General features: G+C 42.7%; 1 protein-coding gene across 1 annotated transcript in view; it reads right to left on the reverse strand.

Moving 5' to 3' along the window:
* Window positions 1-12551: 12551 nt before the first annotated feature.
* Window positions 12552-24204, reverse strand: part of CACNA1E (calcium voltage-gated channel subunit alpha1 E) — an 817054-nt gene continuing 805401 nt past the window's right edge. Inside the window, exon 48 of the mRNA XM_073571345.1 lies at window positions 12552-22732. Coding sequence (XP_073427446.1) covers window positions 22229-22732 — 504 coding nt within the window. The 3' untranslated portion in view covers window positions 12552-22228. The remainder of the gene's footprint in view (window positions 22733-24204) is intronic.

The raw sequence follows: 24204 nt of genomic DNA on the forward strand, positions 1-24204 counted from the left end.
CTGAATAGGGCGTCGGCTGCCTTAAATCCAATCTGAGAATCCTGAGATCCAATCGTCATCTTCATTCTCAGGTGGCAGGTCTCCACCGATCAAAACAGCCGCACCACCTCCCGTCACCACCAGATGGAGTCCAGAAGGGGAACTCACAACTGGTGAGAATGAACTCACAACAGGCTCCCTGCTTAGAGTGTAGCAGAGCACCTTTGGTGGCTCCCTGCTTGGAACACGAAACGTGCTAGGAGGCGGGTGGAGTTTAGAATACATAAAAGAGCGGGAAGGAATAGGATTTCAGAGTCAGTCAGTCGGAGAGAGGAAAGGAGATCCCTGGAAAAGGGATGGAGGAAGGAGGTGCTGCAGCAGATCTCAGTGACCTGGGTCTGCTGGCATGGGAAAGGAAAGAAGGAGAAAGACATTGAACAGAAAACTGATCTTCCATAAGAAGGAAAGACTAGTATGGAACGTAGGAGTAAAAGGGAACAGAGGACGTGGGTTAGAGGAAGAACCCTGCCTAGACGTTCTAAGCGCAAGTCCGGGGCCTAGTCCCCGAGGTTGTATGGACACTAATGGTTCTGCAGCAGACACCGGTGGAGTAGTGGGCTGTAAATGCACTACTCCCATCTAAGACTTGGAGGCACAACAGCATCATTGATAGTGAGCCGGGATTCAAGAGTAAGGAGTCCCCGAAGCAGGCTACAGTTGTCTGCCGTACAAGTAGAGTTCTTGGGAACATCTGTCAGGAGGAACTCCAGTGTAACTCAGTACAAGGAGATCTTCACACTTAAAGGCGCTATAGAGGAGATGTTCAGAAAGGCACATGTTGGCGGAGTTTTGGAAGGGAGCGTCCTATCTTGCCTGGAGGTCGACTGAGTCCCTGACCTGGAGAACACAGCACGGAGGCAGGCACTTGTGTGTACTACAGACTGTGAGTAAAGCTTCGGAACTACAAGCCCTGGTGTCCTCCATTCATTCCTGCGCCAACACACCGGGTACCGCTGCATCTGGGTACCAGCTTCTACACTGCCTGCGCCTCTCAGCTACCCCTACATCTACACTGCCCTGGGACTACAGCTCCACCTGTGGGGAGCTTCACCATCTTGGCTGCAACACACCACCAGTCCCAGAGGATCTGCATGCAGCGTCGGCTTAACATCTCCCTTGCCGACTACCACAGGTGGCATCACAAACTATTCATCAATTCTATCTCATTGTTCTTTCACCCATTTTTGCCATGGAGCCCCAGGGCCACGGACCGGGTCACAGCTTCCGTGACAACTCGCATTGAGATTAACGGGCCTGGTGCCGAGTACCCTGATAGCCCTGGTCGGGCGCTCCACATGTCCCTCTCTCTGGCTTTGTTAGCCCTTGAGGATCTTGTTCACCTCTAGCAGTATATCTGGATTGCATTACCTTCCACCCCATGTAGTCTGAGTTCATCTTTCCCTGTAGCTTCACAAGGTGAGTGTGCTTCTGGTCCCCAACATCCATCTCAAGGTTGCCCCAGGCCATTAGATGGAATCACTCAGAAGAGTATTTGCGGCATTCCACTGCCCAAGTATTAGGGCCCCGTCACGCATAGAGACTCACCAGTAGAGTTGAGCGATACCGTCCGATACTTCAAAGTATCGTATCGGATGGTATCGGCCGATCTTTAAAAAAAGTATCGGTATCGCCGATTCCGATACCGGAAGTCCCATTCAAGTCTATGGGACTTCCGGTATCGGAATAAGAAAAACCCTTTCCTGCCCTTGTACAGCCTCTCTGGGGTCTGTACGGGCCTTTCGGGGGGCTGTGCCGGCCTGCCAGGGGGTCTGTGCAGGCTCCGGTGGTCTGTGCCGGCCTGCCGGTGGTCTGTGCAGGCTCCGGGGGGCTGTGCCGGCCTGCCGGGGGGCTGTGCCGGCCTGGCGGGGGGCTGTGCAGGCTCCGGGAGGCTGTGCCGGCCTGCCGGGGGGCTGTGCAGGCATCGTCCGATGGGACTACAAGTCCCATCGGGCGATGCCTGCTACCATGACAGTGATTGACACATTAGCCAATGATGGGACAGTAGTAGTCCCATCATCCGGCTAATGTGTTAAATGTTAAAAAAAAAAAAAAAAAAAAATTACATGCTACATACATACAACATGCATACTACATACATGCTACATTCATACTACATACTACATACATGCTACATTCATACTACATAAATACTACATGCAACATACATACTACATATATACTACATGCATGCTACATACATACTGCATGCTACATACATACCACATATATACTACATACATACTACATGCATGCTACATGCATGCTACATACATAACACATATATACTACATGCATGCTACATACATACTACATGCTACATACTACATATATACTACATGCATGCTACATACTACATGCTACATACATACTACATATATACTACATGCATGCTACATACATACTGCATGCTACATGCATGCTACATACATACTACATACATACTACATGCTACATACATACTACATATATACTACATACATACTACATACATACTACATGCATGCTACATGCATGCTACATACATACCACATACATAACACATATATACTACATGCATGCTACATACATACTACATGCTACATACATACCATATACATACTACATGCATGCTACATACATACTACATGCATGCTACATACATACTACATGCTACATACATACTACATATATACTACATGCATGCTACATACTACATACATACTACATATATACTACATGCATGCTACATACATACTACATGCTACATACATACCACATACATACTACATATATACTACATGCATGCTACATACATACTGCATGCTACATGCATGCTACATACATACTAAATACATACTACATGCTACATACATACCACATATATACTACATACATACAATACATTCATACAATACATACATAGACATACAGTACATATAACATAGAGTAACATACTTACCAATACTTGTCACATTGTTCCCCGAAGCCATTGTCTTTTCCGGAATAAATATTAACATAGCAAACCACAAAAATACTCACCCACGATCCGAAGCAGTCCACGAGTGTGTCCCACGACGATCTTGGGTAGAGAACTGCAGCATCAGCTGTTGCTGCCGTTCTCTACGGGCTGCAGGAATCCAATGACGGAAGGTAGGTATCCTTCCGCACTGTATTCCTCCGCCACTTAAAAAAAAAAAAAGTCCCTAGTCTCACTTTATGCCATTGCTGTGTGGGAAATTCCCATGCAGCAATGGCATAAAGTGAGACTAGGGACTTTTTTTTTTTTAAGTGGCGGAGGAATACAGTGCGGAAGGATACCTACCTTCCGTCATTGGATTCCTGCAGCCCGTAGAGAACGGCAGCATCATCTGATGCTGCAGTTCTCTACCCAAGATCGTCGTGGGACACACTCGTGGACTGCTTCGGATCGTGGGTGAGTATTTTTGTGGTTTGTTATGTTAATATTTATTCCGGAAAAGACAATGGCTTCGGGGAACAATGTGACAAGTATTGGTAAGTATGTTACTCTATGTTATATGTACTGTATGTCTATGTATGTATTGTATGAATGTATTGTATGTATGTAGTATATATGTGGTATGTATGTAGTATGTATGTAGCATGCATGTAGCATGTAGTATGTATGTAGCATGCATGTAGTATATATGTAGTATGTATGTAGCATGCATGTAGTATATATGTAGCATGTATGTAGTATGTATGTGGTATGTATGTAGCATGTAGTATGTATGTAGCATGCATGTAGTATATATGTAGTATGTATGTAGCATGCATGTAGTATATATGTAGCATGTATGTAGTATGTATGTGGTATGTATGTAGCATGTAGTATGTATGTAGCATGCATGTAGTATATATGTAGTATGTATGTAGCATGTAGTATGTATGTAGTATGTATGTAGTATGTATGTGGTATGTATGTAGCATGTAGTATGTATGTAGCATGCATGTAGTATATATGTAGTATGTAGTATGTATGTAGTATGTATGTGGTATGTATGTAGCATGTAGTATGTATGTAGCATGCATGTAGCATGCATGTAGTATGTATGTAGCATGCATGTAGTATGTATGTAGCATGCATGTAGTATGTATGTAGTATGTATGTAGTATGTATGTAGCATGCAGTATGTATGTAGCATGTATGTAGCATGTATGTAGTATGTATGTAGTATATATGTAGCATGTAGTATGTATGTAGCATGCATGTAGTATGTATGTAGCATGTAGTATGTATGTAGCATGCATGTAGTATGTATGTAGCATGTATGTAGTATATATGTAGTATGTATGTAGCATGTAGTATGTATGTAGCATGCATGTAGTATGTATGTAGTATGTATGTAGTATATATGTAGTATGTATGTAGCATGTAGCATGCATGTAGTATGTATGTAGTATTTTTTTTTTTTTTTTTTTTTTTTTAACATTTAACACATTAGCCGGATGATGGGACTACTACTGTCCCATCATTGGCTAATGTGTCAATCACTGTCATGGTAGCAGGCATCGCCCGATGGGACTTGTAGTCCCATCGGACGATGCTTGCACAGACCCCCGGACATCAGCACAGCCCCCCGGCAGGCCGGCACAGCCCCCCGGCAGGCCGGTACAGACCCCCACAGGGTGCACAGACCACCGGCAGGCCGGCACAGCCCCCCGGCAGGCCGGTACAGACCCCCACAGGGTGCACAGACCACCGGCAGGCCGGCACAGCCCCCCGGCAGGCCGGTACAGACCCCGGGCAGTCCACACAGCCCCCCGGCAGGCCGGCACAGCCCCCCGGCAGGCCGGCAGAGACCCCCGGAAGGCCCGAAATGACGGCGCATCATGATGCGCACACACCGCGCATCATGATGACGTCAGTCTGTCAATCAACTTTGAACTTCCGATTCCGATGCCGAATTCCGATATTGAAAAAATATCGGAAGTCGGTATCGGAATTCCGATACAGCAAGTATCGGCCGATACCCGATACTTGCGGTATCGGAATGCTCAACACTACTCACCAGCGATCCCGATAACGATATCAACTTGTCAGGATCGCTGGTGAGTCGCTACATGATTGCTGGTGAGCTGTCAAACAGACAGCTTCACCAGCGATCAGCACCAGCGACACCCAGCGCACGGCGTCGCTGTGTGCTTTAGTTACCAGCACGCTGATGCAGGGAGCTGGTATCTAAGGTACATATCGGGTTTCTAAGGGGCGTGTGTCACTTAGAGACCCAATGTGTACCTTGGTTACCAGCTCCCTGCATCAGCGTGCTGGTAACTAAGGTACACATCGGGTTTCTAAGCACCGCCCGGTGCTTAGAAACCCCGCGTTTACCTTAGTTACCAGCGCGCTGATCGCTGGTCTTCCGCCTGTCACACACAGCGATGCATGCTGGCCAGCGGGAGACCAGCGATCAAAAAAATGTCCTGGCTATTCCAGGACGATCAGCGATAACCGGCAGGGGGGTCGGTCGCTGGTCAGTGTCACACAGCCTCAGTACTGCTCCATTACTCAATGCTGCCCTCACACACACTGACTGTCACTTCCTGCACTTGCCACTAACACTCAATTCCCTCCTCTCAAACTGGGCTGGCCACTACAGTTAAATCTGTCCCAACTAACTGCAGTCCCAGTGGGTATGATACCTTTATCACATACATTGGGAACAAATACATTTAACCCTTAGTGTCAGGGAGCATTCCATCATCTCCCACCACTATTACACAGTAATAATTCCATCCCCCATTGCCGTGCAACAGTTTTGTCACCACAGTTATAGTGCTCCTTCCATGCTTCGACACAGTAATAGTGTCTTCTTTGTGCCCAAATGCTTAAGCCATGTCCCCTTTTGCAATTGTAGGATTCAGGGGCCGGCTGAGGGAAGGCGATGATTAGGTGATGCTGCTGAGGTGATATTGATGCTGATGCTGATAGGCGGGGAAGGTGTTCTGTTCCAACAGAACTGGGGGGGTGACCCACTCCTTAGCGCAAACAGACTGGAGACTGAGACAGTACTGTAGTTCAACAGGTCTGGTTTTATTCACCAACTTTGCCGACGTCCACACTTCAATACAGGACTGTTCACTTTTCCTCCTCACACAGACCCGGGTACCTTAGATGCCTCTGTGCCACTGTAGTGGTGTCCTCTGCGGTTCTCCTCACTGTGGCTGCCCTAGGCACTTCCACCACAGCGCTTCCCCGTTCAAAGTACACCGGTACCTATTCCACTCAGACTGTCTCCGTCTGATGCTTCTGTGTTCCTGGGTCACCCCCCCGCGACCGTCTCTACTGTCTGGTGCTCTCTGAGGGCTCTCTACTGCGCAGCATACCCTCCTTTCTAGTGAGCTCCCCTGGCTGACTCTTCTGGAACCTTCCCTCAGCCTTTATACTACCAGCCTAGGTAGCCCCGCCCACTGTCACCTGACAGTCACCTTTGACCAGTGAGAGTGACCTTGACCTGTTGCAGTAACATAACTACTCACTTCTGTGCTCCCTACTGCCCTCTAATGGTCACACTCAGTACGGCACCCTATTCTTCTTCATCTCAGTGCTTCTATTCCTACACTGAGCTATTCCCTCTGCCTCTCACTGAAAGCAGATTTATCGGTCAGGCCAACCTCCCCACACAATGACCTGCATTGATCATCATAAAATAATGATATCCATTTTTGTGCCCCTTAACAAAAAATATGTCCCCATTCATCCCCCTACAATAGTAATTACCCCTTTATGCTCTTCTACAATAATAATAGCGTACAATAATTGCATACAAACCATAACAATAAAGCCCCCTTTGTGCTTGTCTACAATAATAACTACTTTGCACCAAGACAATAATAATGCCCCCTTTGCTCCCATACAAAAGTATTTCCTCTTTCTGTCTTCAAATACTACTATTTCATGATGTAATGATGTTCCCATTGTTCCCTTCGATTTTCAATTGAGAAAAAAAATCAAACTCTTCTCAGCCAACTCCCACAACGATCAGCAAGATCCTCATTCTTCACTTACAGCCCGTGGTCGCTGGGGTAGGCGGCACGATGATGTGACATCATTCCACTGCCTAACATCCACGGCATACTCGACAAGGCCGAAGGCTTTAAGCAGCCTCTGAGTCACCTGAAATCATGAACGAACATAACTGGTATTATAAATTGTATTTATAGTATATTATTTTCCTATTGGCCTGCCTTTTTTTCTGCTAAATAAATTAATTTATTCTCTTATGCTTAGTAAGTATCCATGTTTTCTGTGTTGGTTATTATTTTCCTTTTTAGTCCACATTTGTTTTTTTCCTTCACTTTTCCTTTCTCCATTCACCTCAATTCTGTTTTATCACATTTTTATTTTCTGTGGCTTGTCTGCACCTCTTATTTGAGGTGACCTAAGACTTATCACCCTTTTTTGTCACTCTCTTACTCTTATTTTCACCTCTTTTTTTAGGTGTTTTTACACCTTCTTTATCACTTCTCACTACTTTAAAGTCTCACCTTTCTCTTTTACCATCTAATTTTTCACATTTTTCAGCCCTTATTCTTATTTTCAATCTTTTGTAGCATCTGTTATTTTTTTTAGCATTACTCAGTTTTTTGTCTTTTTCAGGTCAATGTGGACGTCTTTATATACAAGATGCATCATAGACTTCACCGGGAGAGGAATCGGCATTCAGGTAGGGAACCTAGATCTCCTTCTCCACAGTGCACCTCTGCAACTGGTCAGGGGAATGCTGCACAGCCAACCACAGGCCTCATTTCCCCAGTTTTCTGCATTGCACCAGCCTAGGTGTTAACCCCATATTCACTTCCGTGAGAGCCCCCTCCCCTCATTATCACACTGCTGCACTGACCCTCAGGACACAATATCTTAATTTGAGAGCATTTATTATAATGGTGCAGTCTGCCCCTTTTTTAAAATTCCGCACCACTGCCATCATTGTGTGGGCGGCACATGCGCAGTGTGAGTGCATCCTGTGCGCAGGACCTCAATCTGTGGCGCATGCGCAGAACAAGGTTTCTGCTCAGTGAATTTTTCATTGAGCCGAAATCTCAATCTGCACATGTGCCACCTCCTGAACCATTTTATTAAAGTCCGGCACAGAGGACACAGACCCACATTGTGCACTCGCCGCCCACACAATGATGGCAGCAGCGTAGAATTTTGAAATAGAGGAAGATCATTGAATAATCAGTGACCTGTACAAGAAGCAGAGGAGGCTGCTGGGGGGGAGGTGAAGAACCAGAAGAAACCTTGCCCCTTCACCCCACCCAGAAGCGCATTAGAGCACAGAAGACTCTAAGCACGTGTTTTTTAATCCATGGCTCTCCAGGTCTTGGAAAACTAGGTCAAGTTTTGACCAATCAGCATGACCAGAAAGCCAAGGGTTGGTAGTCAAAAATTCATAGGACCTAGGGGACCCACAAAATGGAGACCACTGCATTTTTCTTAGTGTAGGTGATTGTCCACACTGTGATGTAACTTGAAGCTTGTAGGTCCTAATGCAAAATTTCCAATGAGGCCCCCAATTATTGCAGGTTTTTAATAGTAATTTTTTTTTCAAATGGGCAATAGGGAGTTTTTGGGCCCCATAGGCTAGAGGGTCCGGGTGCGATTGCAACCCCTGAACCAACAGAAAGCCATGTTTTCATACCTCTCCAAGTCTGAATCCTGAGACCCCATTATTAAGGTGGCATATATGAGTGCTGAGTGTCCTGATGGATGAATGCCTGTATGCATAGCCCTCCCTTATTTTGTAAGGACACCACATGCTACCACACATGCTCGTTCACTATGTCATTGTACCACATCATGCTGATGAGTTCACACCAAGAAATCAGAAAGATCTCAGGTGTCCTAATGGATATTAAGAAAATGCAGTGATTTAATAATTTTACAATGAGCTTAGGAACAGTAAATTAATCTCCAAACTAAGACTATTCTGGTTGCTATGGAGACAGTGGCTAACTCCCTCTGTGCTGCGCGCCTGTCGCCCAGGAGACTCAGCCTCTTGTATTCTGTTTTCGAAGCAATAAATATGAAACATAAAGTTTTATATGTTTTATTCTCCATTAGCTCATAACGTATGACAATATAAATCAATGCGGCAGAGGAGAAGTCTCCAACCTCACAGCTCGCCATGACATCCTGCATCCACATGGGCGCTCTTAGCCATGGAGCCTTATGGCCTCAGCTATGGCTGCTGCAGTTGTAGTTACTTGGTCATGAGAGGTTTTTATGAACATTTCTATAGTGCCAAAATATTCCATAGCAGAGTACTAAAAATGTATTCACTTACGGTATATTACAAATTTATATACTGTAACATTAAGGTGAGACCATCTTTATAATTTTTACTTCCTGATTCAATGGCACATGTGAAACTAAGAAGCTTTATAATATATTTTACTAGATAAATCTACTTCTTTCTCCGCCAGGAATGATCTTTCATTATTAAAATGTTCACGTCTTTCACAGGTAAAATCTGTACTCGGTGAAGACATAACTGAGAAATGAGATGACAGTTAGTACTGATAAGATTCTATGTTGAACAGAGGGGGAGGATCCTCAGCAGAGCTCCTCCTCCCTCCTTATCCCCCCTTCCATCTACAGTGGCATGTAAAAATTTGGGCATCCCTGGTCAAAAGTATTGTTATTGTGAACAGTAAAGCAAGTTGAAGGCCTCTAAAAGGTCTAAAGTTAAAGATGACTGTGATACTTTCAAAAGGGGGTGCTACAAGGCCCTAACCATTCAGGGTGCCCAAACTTTTGCATAGGCCCATTTTCCTTTTTGTAATTTTTAACACGCAAACAATGACAATATATATTTTTCATGCCTAAAATACAAAGGAAATGTGTCATGTTTAACGTTAGGCCCAGAGATCATTTTATCTACAACTTGCTCAGCTGTTCACAATAACAGTAATTTTGACCAGAGGTGCCCAAACTTTTACATGCCATTTTATAATAATAAACTAGGGTGCAGTGTTTTTTTAAATGAATGATGAAATGATTTTTTTAGTCTCTACGTAGGGAATTAAATGTATTGGGCCAACTAGTGCTTATGTTGGGGGGTAAGTGGCTTTCTCCTACACAGTGGCCTACCGGGGATGTCATCTGTTCTCCTGTAGGTCAGTCCGAGCCTGCAATAGATCATATTAATAGGATTAATTGGTCCCCATATAGTTTGCATGTTATCATCAGTACATTCTAAGTATGTGTTAAAATGTGCTGAAAACAACCTTTATCTTTTATGTCATATAAAATATGTGATCAGCAGATAAACAAATGTTACTGTTCGGTGCCTTTTTTACAGGATTAGCTCGTCCCGTCAATTATTGGCCCTAAAATAGTATATTTGTCAGTTTTTCTCATTGCTGAGTATTAAACCTTATTTACCTTCAACTTTACCCTCTGGACCCAAGAATATCTGCAATCTAAGCACATCAGTGTCTTTTATTACTAGGTGCAGTTTTACAGGTAATTCCAGACAGTACAGTGACAGGATTCAAAGTGACAGCAATTTGCTGCCATTCCTGAGCTCAAATACCTAAAGCTAAATCCAGATGGGATCAGTAGATGAAGAAATCTGCTCCTTACATACATGTGCCAGGCCAACCCTTCCTCAACTCTACATTTCACTTCTTTACTAGCTCTACTATTTTCTCCTTCTTTATATGTCTTATGTATCAGACCATGTCATCTCCTATTTTCCTTTTGTGTTCGATCACTGGTTACAATCTAGTCAATATGTATAACTCCATCCCTCTTCTGGACGTCGGACTATCCCTTCAGCTCGCCTATAAGTCAGAATAAGTTGCCAATTTTTAAGGGGGTTACCTTCCTATTCCCCCCTCTTCCAAAATTTGGTTGTGTTCCCGTGTAGGAAACGTTGGTGTTCTGTTCCAATATTTCCCACATTTCTAGCCCTATGATAATGCAGCATTTTTTTTGGATAGTGGACCGTTGAGCACAGTGATGCTGTCTTACCATGTCAGACATGTTGGGTACCGGGGAACATGGCTTTCTCGCTGCCAGCTTGCAGTTGGAGGTTTATGATGGACTCACGAAGAGCCTGACGCTGAAGTGCTAACTAGCAGTTGGACATTTTCTTTTATACTGGTAGGAGGGGAAAGTGATGAGGTTATACAAGGTATTATTTGGCATCTGCTTAGGACAGTCAAGTGTGACCTTTGGATGGACCTGTTGTGAGGCTCACAGTCAACTAAACATAAGTACAGTCACAGAGGATTGCACTAGTGGTCCAGAGGAGAAGGCATGCAGTGTGACCTTTGGAGGGGCCTGTTGCCAAACTCAATGAATTAGGCATAAGTACAGCCAATGAGGATAGCACTGGTGGTCTAGAGGAGAAAGCACACAGAATGAATCTGACTACATATCGTGAAAATGCCAGTTGACATCAGATAGGGACTAGTAGCGCCATAATTCTGAGTGCTGGCTCTGAAGAGAGAGTCCCATGAGCAATTATAGAGACAGTAAATCTGCGAGCCATTGCTAGGTCAGCATTAGCAGCGGTTGTGCCAGCCTTCAGTTGGGGTGATGATAAGCCAACAGTGAGAGACTGTTTGTCTTCGGGAAAGGACTGCTGGTAGAAGTCCAAAACAGGGAGCAGGCTGGTGCGTTCAAAAGACATAGTAACAACTATGTGGACTCTTGAACCATAGTAATCCCTGCTTCTCTTATAAGTTATGTTGAAAGATCCTTTAGGATACGGTATCCATTTCTAATACAGAAATTGCTTGAGCCTGCTTTGGCCCCTTAATGGAAAGTGGCCTTAATTCTGTTGCGCTGAATGATATGTGACGTACACGTCACGTTGCATGCTTACATTCTTGAGTAATTGAGATATCTATGATAGCTATTGGTGTAATGATTACAAGCACTGCTACACATAGATCTCATGAAACAGAGTTCATATTAATGACTGGTGTAAGACCTCATATGGCATAATGTATTCAGTGGGGGCAGATTGTAGCAGAGAGTCACCTGCCAAAAGTCCAATAACGGCACTCCAGGAAGGGCTAAGGTTGATAGTGAATTTTGACATTACCGATCTTCTGCGGATCAAGTTGGCATATCCTAGGGTGAAGGACCACACCAAACATGTTGTGCCACACTTATGCTGTTACCTGTCAGGTCAGTCAAGCTTAGGGCGAAGTCAGACAGCCACACAAATCGGGCGAAGATCAAAAAACAGCACACACGCTGGCCGGTGGCTCTACCTTCACTTATTTCTACGCAGCTGTCACACTCAGGTTGTGAGAGCCGCCAGCCAATCCATGCATTTCTTTCTGATCTAGGTCTGATTTATTTGGCCGCCTGACTGCACCCTTAGAGATGTTGCCAAAAGGGAGTATGTCCTCAAAGTTTTGGGGGCCAACTAACCTTTCTCATGGTATCTAAGTGCAGCTTTAGGGAAGCAGTTTGAATATTTTCCCAAGTCTAAAGAAGTCTATCTACAACTCTGGTAAAGCCCACTTCTCTTTATAAAATAACTGAAAGGTAAAGAGAGTAATAGATTTATTCATGTTTATCGTACAAATATCTAAAGGAAGGAATATATAACAAGCATAAAGGTTTTAATGGCTATCTGAATATTGATTTCAACCATACAAGGAATGAATGGTGGTCCAAGAAGTGCCATACGTGTTTAGCAACAGCACAACATATTTTCATTTACCAAGTTTTATTTCTAGACTGAAAAAGTCAGAAAAAGGACAAGAAATATTTAGAATTATTTACAATATGTGTAGTATATATATATTTTTTTATTTCTGTTTCACAAAAAAAAAATCCCCATAAAATCCCAAGACGTATTTTTCATATTTATTTTATTATTAATTTTGGGCAAAACAGGATATTTTACTTATAATACAGTCACCACCTCCCAACACCTGATTTAAATCATGACTTCTTTCGTGTGTCGCACAGACAGAAGTTTTTTCCTGTACATAGCACTTGAAAGTGTCCATCGTTGTAGGAGAACTGAATGTACAAGACTTGTTTCTCAGAAGTTACATATCAATCATTTAGGCATGGATATGGATCCTGGTGATCTGTCGACTCTGGTTTTATGCTTGTCCACATTTCATATAATATAATTTTTGCATTCATCTAGCAGAAGGGATTCTGGCTGAGTATCACTACTAATTTAGCAAATTATTCCAGTTGCAACACAATACATAGTTCACATAAACAGTACAACAGCCAATACCAATTCCTTCCATTTATCTAAACTTTACCAGAATTTTAGAAACTAAAATGACAATATATTAATTTACTGTCTAGTGAAAATCTATTAGAATAAACCTTCTTTGGCTGATTTTGGAAACACAATATTTTGTACGGTATTAATCTAACCAATGCAAACCTGCATGGTATGTTTTATTAATACTGCATCAATGTTTTTGTAGCTTTTTTCTTCTTATCTAAACAATGACCCTTTTTGGATCTGGGAATCTCAGGATTGCATCTGAAAATGTGAAAAAAAATCAAATAAAATTGGGCAAATTCGGAACAGTTGGCCTATGCATGTAGACTGGTCCCCCAACTACTACAGTAATTGCACAGATAACGTCAGGACTAGTGATAAGCGAACGTGCCCAGATAATCTGTTATCCAAGCATGCTCCGGTATTATCCGTGTTTCTTGGGCGTGCTCGGATAATATATTCGATTCCCTGCAGGATGCATATTTTGTGGCGGTAGATAGCCTCAACACACGCATGGATTGCCTGTTTGTTTGGTAGTCACCGCATGTGCTGCAGCTGTCTACCGCCGCAAAACATGCAGCTGCAGGGACTCGACTATATCATCCAAGATACTCTGATAACACCCGAGCATGGTCAGATGACATGTTATCTGAGAACATTCGCTCATCACTAGTCAACCAATCCAGAGAAAAGGGTTGGCATTACGAATAGAGATGAGAAAATTAATTTGCAGGACTCTGGTCCAGTGACCAAGTCAGTACTCCATAACCACTGGATAGGAACCCTGTGAAACGCCTCCTATCTGCCATCATCAGCAACTCCTTTTGAAAAGCTGAATTTGGGGCAACGTTGTGTGTTCATCACGCCACAACAATGCCAGGCCAGATAACCAAAAGAGAAGCCGTTAATGATAGCAGGTAGGAGGCAACTGGAAGGGCTCCGGTCTATGGGTCATGGAGTAATATTGACCTCTCCGCTGGACCAGGGTCCTGCAAATTTCTTCTCTCACCTCTACTAGTGAATCTTGGCCCAGAACAGATAATGGATGTCGCAATATAAATATTAATGGAATCTAGGTGTATGTTCTTTCTATTACATTAATATGTACAATATAAGTTTCTTTAATTCCAATGGTAACAACTTTAAAACTGCAAGTTTTACAAGAAGAATGGCAATATATAATTCCTTAAATATTTTACTACGTCATATCATGTAAAGCCCTTCGGTGTGATATCCAAGAACATACACACACACAAAAAAAAGAGTTTGAGCCACTCAGACAAATATGACTCTAAAATAACAGGAGGTGAGATTGGAGAGTAGAGTTCAGTGCAGTTTTGTAAAGAAACTGGTGGAGATGTTATCTGGAAAATGTAAAGATTACTTTAACCCTCCGTCAGGTGCAATATAGATTCTCCTCAGTTCATGCGCAATGTGCCTGACAAGCACAGGTCAGAAAACCACCTATAGTAGCTACATATTTCAATTTCAGGACTATAGAAGTAGTCAGTGACCTTCATAGGAATGTATTAAAAGAGATTACACCAAATCAGATGCAAAAAAAAACATTTATTAACCATAAACTTATTAAAACTAAAAGTACCACTTTTCGGTAGTACTGCCAAATAGGCTCCAGTTATCTTTACTTAACTATTGCTTAAATATAAAATTATGGAAAAAAACTTAAAGGATATTGCACTTAGATGTTACTTAATTATTTTCTACTCATCTTCAGTGGTTTCAATTGCAGCAGAAGCAGCACAGGTACACTTAGAAAAGCAAGGCTGGCAGACGAAAGTTGCATGGGAAAGGCAGATTGATTCTTTACATATTTTTCAGTCATATTTAGAAAGCCTTCTGAAACCAGATACAAATGAGCAGGTAGTACAACTGCGTCTTTTAGAAGGTGGTAGAGTCGGTGTTTGTTCTGGAACGTCCTTGGGACGTCCTTTGTATTTTTATCTTTGCCCAAATAATAAGCTAGATCTGTGTCTGTTTCCTCTGTATCAGTGTCATCACCATCCTGCTCTGTTCCAGAACCAGTGTTAGGCTACTTTCACACATCCGTTTTTTTAAATCCGGCATGATGCGGCGAAATTTGTGTAAACCGGATCCGGAATTGGATCCGGTTTTTTCACATAGAATGTAATGATCGCCGCATCATGCCGGATGGACATGCGGCGCCTCCGGGTTTTGCCGGATATGGCAAACATGCGCCGTCCGGCGTCTGCAAAAAACGTTGGCTGCAACGTTTTTTTGCAGCGCCGGACCGGCTTTTTCAACTGCGCATGCCCGGGCACTATGAGTTTTAACCCCACAAGTGCCCGGCGCGCATCTCTCTCTCTCTCCCCCTCCCCTTCTCTCTCTCTCTCTCCATACGCTCCATACCTTTCTTTGGCTGGCTCTCTCGTCCCCCTCTGTCTCTCTGGCTGCTCTCTCGTCCCCCGCTGTCTCTCTGTCTGCTCTCTCGTCCCCCGCTGTCTCTCTGGCTGCTCTCTCGTCCCCCGCTGTCTCTCTGGCTGCTCTCTCGCCTCCCGATCTCTCTCCGGCTGGCTCTCTCGACCCCCGGTGCTGCGGCTCCTTTAAATGTCCTCCAAGCCGCATCAGGGGCCGCATGTACATCCGGTGTCACCGCTGCAGGCCGGATCCGGCGGCCCGGCTATTCGCCGCAGGCCGCCGGACCCCTGACACCGGATGTCTGAAAGAGGCCTTACATTCTGCTACCTCATCTTCAGATGAAATGTCACTAGATTCCTCTAAATCCTCAGTTACTGCTGGTTCTTCCTCATCATTTTCTAACAAAAAAATCTTCATTTCTTCTAAATGAAGGGGTTTAGATGAATCATACTGTTTTCTGGCCATTGCAGCAGAAAATCTGAAGCAAGAGAGAAAGAGTATGTGTTAGGGCGCAATGTGCCTTAGAAGCCACCCTCCTTTTGTCTAAGAAAACAGTACTTCTGTACACTAACTTAGCATTAATCCTTCATAAAACAAGCTAAATACACAATCGTGATGAATAAAAAAAGAAAATACTAACCTTTCAATTTGTGTTGAAATCAGGCGCAATGTGCCTGAGAAGCCAAAGTGTTGATATCTGCTCACTAGAAGGTCTGCTGAGTCACTGTGATATCAGGTTTCACAGAGCCTGTAGAGTCAGGAGATAACTAGGAGGGGTGGGGTTTTCTGATAAGTGGGCAAGGAGAGAGAAGTGAAACTAATTACTGTGTGCCTGTCAGATCTATTGCGCCTGACGGAGGGTTAAAGGCTAACCATGTTTGCCTTTTTTTTAGGAGAGCTTTTGACTTCAATTTCTGTAGTGATCACCTAAAAAAAACCTCTTAGAATATGCGCATCAGTGTGTAAATTTTAGTTTCAAATCTAGAATTTAAAACTTTTACTCCATGTTGTTTATTAGGTTCATTCACTCGCTGGTCACTCAAACTATTCCATTTGTGACAGAGTTGGACTTGAAATACTAAAGCCCTTTACTTTCTCCCTGCCGAGAGATAGGTAGATAACAGTACAGTCTATGTGATGTTTGGCCAGGGTGCTAAAAAAATGTATCAAGATTTTGTATTAAATAGGTTTTTTTCCTCTTTTATGTTTATAAGCCTTTATGGTATACTTCTGGTTTATTGAATACAGCTTTATGATTATATATTGACAGGTCCTTTTTTGGCTGTCTCGTACAAATTGGCTAAAAAAGGTGAAAATATTCAATTAAAATGTTGTTTTAGGGATTAATAGGATTGCTTTCTTAATTTATAGCAGTCTTATGAAATTATGATAATGCACCCAGCAAATAGTATGGTACCAAAATGCAGTACGGTTCACCGCTCACATATAATTTATCAAACTGAAGAACAAAGAAAGACATAAGGATCTTTCAAATCTTCTGCCTGAGCGAGTGTGAACGAGCTGAGTGTGACCTGAGTGTAAGTGCGAACTGTGGTAAGTGTGTGACTTGAGATTCAGTGAAGAGGTGTTTGGAAAACCTATAATAAATACCTGTGTGAGTTGCTGAATTGTAGGTTGCTGAGTGCTTTCTACCTGTTCAATTTTGGGGGGGCTTGGGGGCTTGTTTAACTTATTTTTTCTCTCTACAGGGTTAATCTCTTATTTTACAATCTGTGTTTTTAAGGGTTAACTATATTGCATTTAAATCTTGAGGTGTAACTATATTCACAAGGGGTTAATTAAGGGTGGGAGTTCATCATTAAGGGTTTATAAGGGGCAGCTGGTTGGGGCTCAACTCCTTTTGGAAGTGCATTGAGCAGCAGGGTGGTGTACTGGTAAAAGGGAAAAAAAAATCTTTTAAATCTTCTGCCTGAGCAAGTGTGAATGAGCTGAGTGTGACCTGAGCGTAAGTGCGAACTGTGGTAAGTGTGTGACTTGAGATTCAGTGACTTTGGATTCAGGGAGTTTCCAAGGGAGGTGTTACTGAATTGCTGTTATATTTTATTAATACTTTTTATTTATCTTTGCTTATCTTATTGTCTGGTGCAATCCCCATTAGGATGTGCTCCACTATTGCCAATGACATCCAGTCTACGTCTTGCCGCATGTATGAAATCCTTGAACAGCCAGTCGAGGGTGCATACTGCTATGCGAGATGTGAGCACGTTGTGCATTTGGAAGCCCAGATACTGGATCTAAATGTGCAGCTGGCAACACTGAGATCCATAGACAATATGGAAAGGAGTCTTCTGCTCACTGAGCAGACGCTCAATGGGATAGATGAGGGGGGATGCTAGGTTGGAGCTGCAGGACAATGAAGCAGCTAGCTGGGTGACAGAAGGCGGGGTAGAGGGAAGAGCACCAGGGAGGCTAGTCCTAATCTGGCACACCCCAATAAGTTTGCTAAGTTGGCAGATGAGGGGAGTGTTAGTGCAGGAGTAGCACTGCTGCAGCAAGGCATGTCCTCTGAAAGCCGGAGGAGTGTGTGCTCCAGTAAGGGGGGAAATAGGAGAGCAGGGCAGGCCAGACAGGTTCTGGTAGTGGGAGACTCAATTATTAGGGGAACAGATAGGGCAATCTGTCACAAAGACAGGGATCGTTGAACGGTGTGCTGCCTACCTGGTGCTCGAGTCCGACACATCGCTGATCGGGTTGACAGATTACTGGGAGGGGCTGGTGAGGATGCAGTGGTCATGGTGCACATTGGCACAAATGACAAAGTTAGAGGTAGGTGGAAGGTCCTTAAAGATGATTTAAGGGAATTAGACTGGATGCTTAAAGCAAGGACCTCTAAGGTGGTATTTTCGGAAATACTTCCTGTACCACGTGCCACACCAGAGAGGCAACGGGAGATTAGGGAGGTTAATAAGTGGCTCAGGAATTGGTGTAGGAAGGAGGGGTTTGGGTTCCTACAGAACTGGGCCGACTTCTCAGTTGGCTACAGGTTCTACGCTAGGGACGGGCTGCGCCTCAATGGGGAGGGTGCAGCTGTGCTGGGGGAGAAAATGACTAGAGGGTTGGAGAAGTGTTTAAACTTGGGATGGGGGGAGGGTATTCCTATTATAGGAGGGGAAGACAGTGCAGATAGAGACCTGGGCACAAATAATGAAATTTGGGGTGGGGGAGGCATGGGGGGTGGGGTTAGAACAGTTAATAATTTAAGAAAGAATAGAGGTACAGAGAGATACATAAAGTGCATGTATACTAATGCCAGATGCCTCGCCAACAAAATGGAGGAATTGGAGTTAATGTTGTTGGAACATAATTATGACATGGTGTATAAGAAAGACATAGCTGAACTGGAGCGGGTGCAGAGAAGAGCGACCAAGGTTATTAGGGAACTGGGGGGTCTGCAATACCAAGACAGGTAATTACACTTGGGGTTATTTAGTTTGGAGAATCGAAGGCTTAGGGGTAATCTTATTTCAATGTATAAATATATGCGGGGACAGTACAAAGACCTTTCTAATGATCTTTTTACTCTTAGATCTGTGACGGGGACAAGGGGGCATCCTCTACGTCTGGAGGAAAGAAGGTTTAAGCGTAATCACAGACGCGGATTCTTTACTGTAAGAGCAGTGAGACTATGGAACTCTCTGCCATATGATGTTGTAATGAGTGATTCCCTACTAAAATTTAAGAAGGGACTGGATGCCATTCTTGAAAAGTATAATATTACAGGGTATATACACTAGTTTCCTTAATATTGCATTGATCCAGGGAGCTAGTCTGATTGCCGTATGTGGAATCGGGAAGGAATTTTTTTCCCCAATGTGAAGCTTACTGTTTGCCACATGGGTTTTTTTTGCCTTCTTCTGGATCAACATGTTAGGGCAGGTTAGGATAGGATATGGGTTGAACTAGATGGACTTAAAGTCTCCCTTCAACCTTAATAACTATGTTACTATGTTACTATGATAGAGGACCATGTCAATAACAAGTCTATAAAATGACATTAATTAGGCTACCACATAGTAAATCATCTAAACACCCCACATAACAATTATGCAAAGCAAGAACAAGGTGTATGGTCAGAATAACCTACAATATATGTGAGGGGGTAGGGATCAAGTCAGTGGTGATCATCCCTGCACCCCGCTTATCACCTTCCTCAGGCGGCTACCAACATATGCATGTGGTGTCTGCTATACAGAATTGTTATGTAGAGTCTCTAGATGTTTTATTGTGTGATAACCATTGTTATTATTTGGTGCATCTGAGCTTTGATATTGTTCTGTTCTGATTTCTTGGCATGTTTTAAGTTTTACCTATATATTGTGTTTTGTTTTGTTTTTGCTCATGATGTTTTGCCCTTTACTTTAGTGCTTTTTGAGTTGGACTTAAAATTTGGAGCGGGAGGTGATAACTTAAAATGTTTATTACCTGTTTGTGTTTTTAACTAAGCATGTCACCGGTCCCTATTTTTGTAATAAAGGAGTTTTTAAAAATTCCCTTAGAGTAGATATACGGTATGTGTGAGCCTGTACTCTAACCTCAGAACTTTTCTTTGTTGTTGTGTTTGATGCATTTATGATTTAGGTGCAGAAAGCTTTTTTTTTTTTTTTAGCATGTGAGATAACCCAGTTAAAGATGGCCCCCTGGCATGATAATAAAAATAAATAATAGTAATGATAACAAAAAATAATATAAACTTAATTGAAGAACATACTTTATGACTGAAGGCATTGATAAGTAGTTGCTGTTATCTTCAAAATTCAAAATTAGTTTACTATAGATAATTGAAATCAGCAAACTGGTTTTGTTGAACCTAACATTTCACTTAAAGAGAATCTGTCACCAGGTTTTCCCCGTATAAATTATGGCCACCACCATTAAGGTCTCTTTTACAACATACTATAATGCTGCAAAAAAGACCCCAATCCAGTGTGCAGATCCCAAAAAAGAGCTTTCATTATACTCACAGATGGTGCTGTCCAGTCAGATGGGCATCTCTGGTCTTGATCCGGCGTCTCCTCTCTTCTTGCAATCCCTGTCCTCCTTCCCTGCTTTCTGAGTATGACTAATCCTATGTCATCCATACAGTGTCCCGCAATGACGCTCTTGCACAAGCACATTTCTCTTTGCTGTGCCGAGGGCAGAGCAAAGTACTGTAGTGCACATGCACCAGTTTTATATCTGGGCCATCGGCGCTCTTTGGCCTTTGTCAACACATGCGCACTACAGTACTAGGCTGTGCCCTTTGAAGGGCAGAGAGATATGTGCTTGTGCAGAAGTGTGATGGAGGGGGGCACTGTGTGGATGATGTAGGACACCTCATCCACCTGAACCAGGGAAGATGGACAGCGATTGTAAGAAGAGAAGAGGTGCGGATCAATACCAGAGACATCCATCAGACCAGACCGAACCGTCTGTGAGTATAATAAAAGTTTTTTGGGGATCTGCAAAACTTTTTTAAAGGATTCTAGTATGCTGTGAAAGAGGCCTTAATGGTGGTGGTCATAGTTTATATGTGGAAATCCTTGTGACAGGTTCCCTTTAAACCTATGTAAAGATCATTTCATTTGCTTTTTCGAGTTTCAAACCACAGGCTAAACTGCTCATGAGAAATAGTGAGAAAAATTAATATATGCCTAATGCGTGACTTGAGTGATTTTACCACATTCTTTCCGCCTCCTATATTAAGTGAACCCTTTAAACCCATGTACCCATAATTACTATACAAACTGAAGCATGCCTATGTCTTAGTTGAAACAAACATACGTTTTACCTGCAGTTCTACATACGGTAAGTTTCCTTTATTTTCATATCCATCTGATTGCCAATTATAATAACATATCAAACCCTTAGGATGGGTAAAGTAAAGTTGATTTTGATATAAATAAGCAAAAAATATAGATCATCTTTGTCATGTAAAATGACAAGGGCTTATGGGCTCAGAAATGCACTTAACAATAAGCCAGAGATTCCTCCGAAACATCATCTTTGCATATCATCGCATATAAATATTTCACAACTGCGTAAGAAATCCTTCAGAACACTGGTTTCTCCACCAATCACCCCAATGGCTGTCCATTCAATAAACTTACCAATCTGTCAAATTGCCATCACTATTTCAGAAAGGATATTTAACATACAGCCATGTCGATCACTTTGGCAAATGATCAATTGTCAATTTTTGAAGACTCGAGTTTCAGTATTGTTAAATGATAGCAAAATATCAATCAATATTCAACTCGAGATAGGCAGTGATCTCCACCAGCTACTGATGTATTCTAGATCACTCATTTCCACTGTTCGATTAAGGACATACATCTCCATGCCTCCCCTTTACACTTTTGCATGTGTCTTTGTGACAGTTCATTTCTGTTTTGGCACAAGATATTAAGATCCAGGATTTTAGCCATTTTTGAAGACCTTGCCTGGACTTCTGGTTAAGGTTAGGAGATTGGCAGTGAGTGCTTTGGGGCTCCTCTTGAAACGGCGCAAAGAAGTGAAGGACAAGCCACTGAAATAACATCTGCTGTGGTACAGCAAGCTTGCCCCACATGCATTTAACAACGGTCATCCTCTTCTGTGTCACTTAACTCTCGGGAAGCTATCACAGTTGGCATCCCGCCCTTTCTTCTGCGACGATAGTGACCATTGGGCATTTGCCAGCCTGAACGTAAAGGAGCAGCAGCAATGGTGTTAGAACGACCTAGACTGGTGGCCACAGCAACCTCAAATGTGAGTGTGTCCTCAGCCGGACAGTCTGAGCTCTGCATCTCCTCGTATATGGCCAAATGTGGCTCTGAGATATAGTGCTGAGGAGTTGACTGTGAGCTATGACGCCCCTGGAGGGAGCAGGAAGACTCGCTCAGGCCCGGTTCGTTAGGATAAGGCGGCATATTGTCGCTGCCATTGCGGGGAGGTGAGCTGTGTTTCTGACGGCGGATTAAAGAAGAAAAGGAAATAAGAGGTCTTGGGGTTGCAGGCACAGAAGGAAGTTGTCGTCGCCCACGTCTTGGGGTGCTGGTGTCAGAAGGAATGCAACTTTCATTCAATGAGTCAAGTATCTATTAAAAAAATTACAATTTTAGTTAACCCAATAAATAACTAAAAACAAGATAATGTAACAATTACAAGAATTTGAAGATTGTAAAATGACAATGCAAAATTAAGATTTAAAGAAGATGTCTAGTAATAGAAAAATGGATCTACTTTTTGCCAGCAAAGCACCAGTGTTGTTCATGAGTTACGTCTCGTCCTGCTGTTCAGTCTCATTTAATAAGTTGGGAAGAGCTGTAATACTAGACACATACCAAGAATAGATAGTTTGTTCTTTCTGTTCCATTTCTGCTATTCTTAGAGAACTCCAATGAATTTATCTCAAACTTTTTCATCTTGAACCTTAATGTTTCATTTAATGTTTCTACAATTATAACCAGATCCTTTATAAAGTCTCGGCATACTTTAAAAATGCAATTAACCATGAAACATCACATTTTACCTATTAGGTTATTTGGATTGCGCGCAGTTTACTTTTTATTTGCGTTCATATATTAATTTTTTTTAATTGGAAGGTAAGACATGTAATTCCGATAAGAAATCAGAAAGATGGTGATATAACAGATAGGACCTCAACTCATCTTAATAGCAAGAGAACATATTTTCCAGTCTCTACAACAAATTATATACGGCACTCATAAAGTCATCGGGGTAGGTGCTCTAGTAGGTTATCCGGCCCATTTCTAATACGGTCAAAAAAATTTGGCACTCAACTTTAACTCACCAGTGGGGAGCTGGCATTACAGCTTGCCTCTTGTACGCACTAGGACACACGGTTCCGGACACTATCAGCATGCAGTTTCTGTTGAATGTCTAAATTCAGACCAAAAACGTTCAAACCGCTGTATGCAAAATAAAATGGAACTTTTTCTTTTCAACACTGTTCCCTTGAGTGCCAAGTTTTTTTGACCCTATTTCCCAGTTTCATCAGAGATGAGATGTGGCTATGCACATCCAATTCAATCGTCAATGAAGTAAATATACTGGTTATTGGGACCGTCAAATTGAACTCAAAAGATTTCATTAAATGGGTAATCCCATTTGGAACTTTTATGATTTATCAATATGCTCTACACACTTGCTCAGAAAAATTTCCAGACTCCATAGAATTGATTTGAGAGCCATATGCAAGACAGGACCCATTCATGACAGCACAAAAAAGGGTGTTCTCAAAATAGGTAAAGTTCCCAGAGTTGGAACCTGATCTGATTGGACTTTTATGGCATATCCAGTGTATAAATGTCCAAGATTGGAATACCTCTTTATCTTCCATGAAGTGCATCAGTGGAGGTATACATACAGTCAGCTCTTGATAGAAAATAAGGATTGCAACTTTCTGTGGATCTCCTTTCCCAAACTCAACAACCTTACAGAATAAATGCTTATGAAACTGTTGAGTTTTGGTCAAGAGACCCACAGCTGGCCTGGAAATTGTAGATAGTACCCAGACTATCAATTTCATACTTGGGAAAGCAGCCTT

The sequence above is a fragment of the Dendrobates tinctorius genome, unplaced genomic scaffold, assembly GCF_039654945.1.
Source record: "Dendrobates tinctorius isolate UK_male_01 unplaced genomic scaffold, ASM3965494v1 ptg000029l, whole genome shotgun sequence".
Taxonomy (NCBI): Eukaryota; Metazoa; Chordata; class Amphibia; order Anura; family Dendrobatidae; genus Dendrobates; species Dendrobates tinctorius.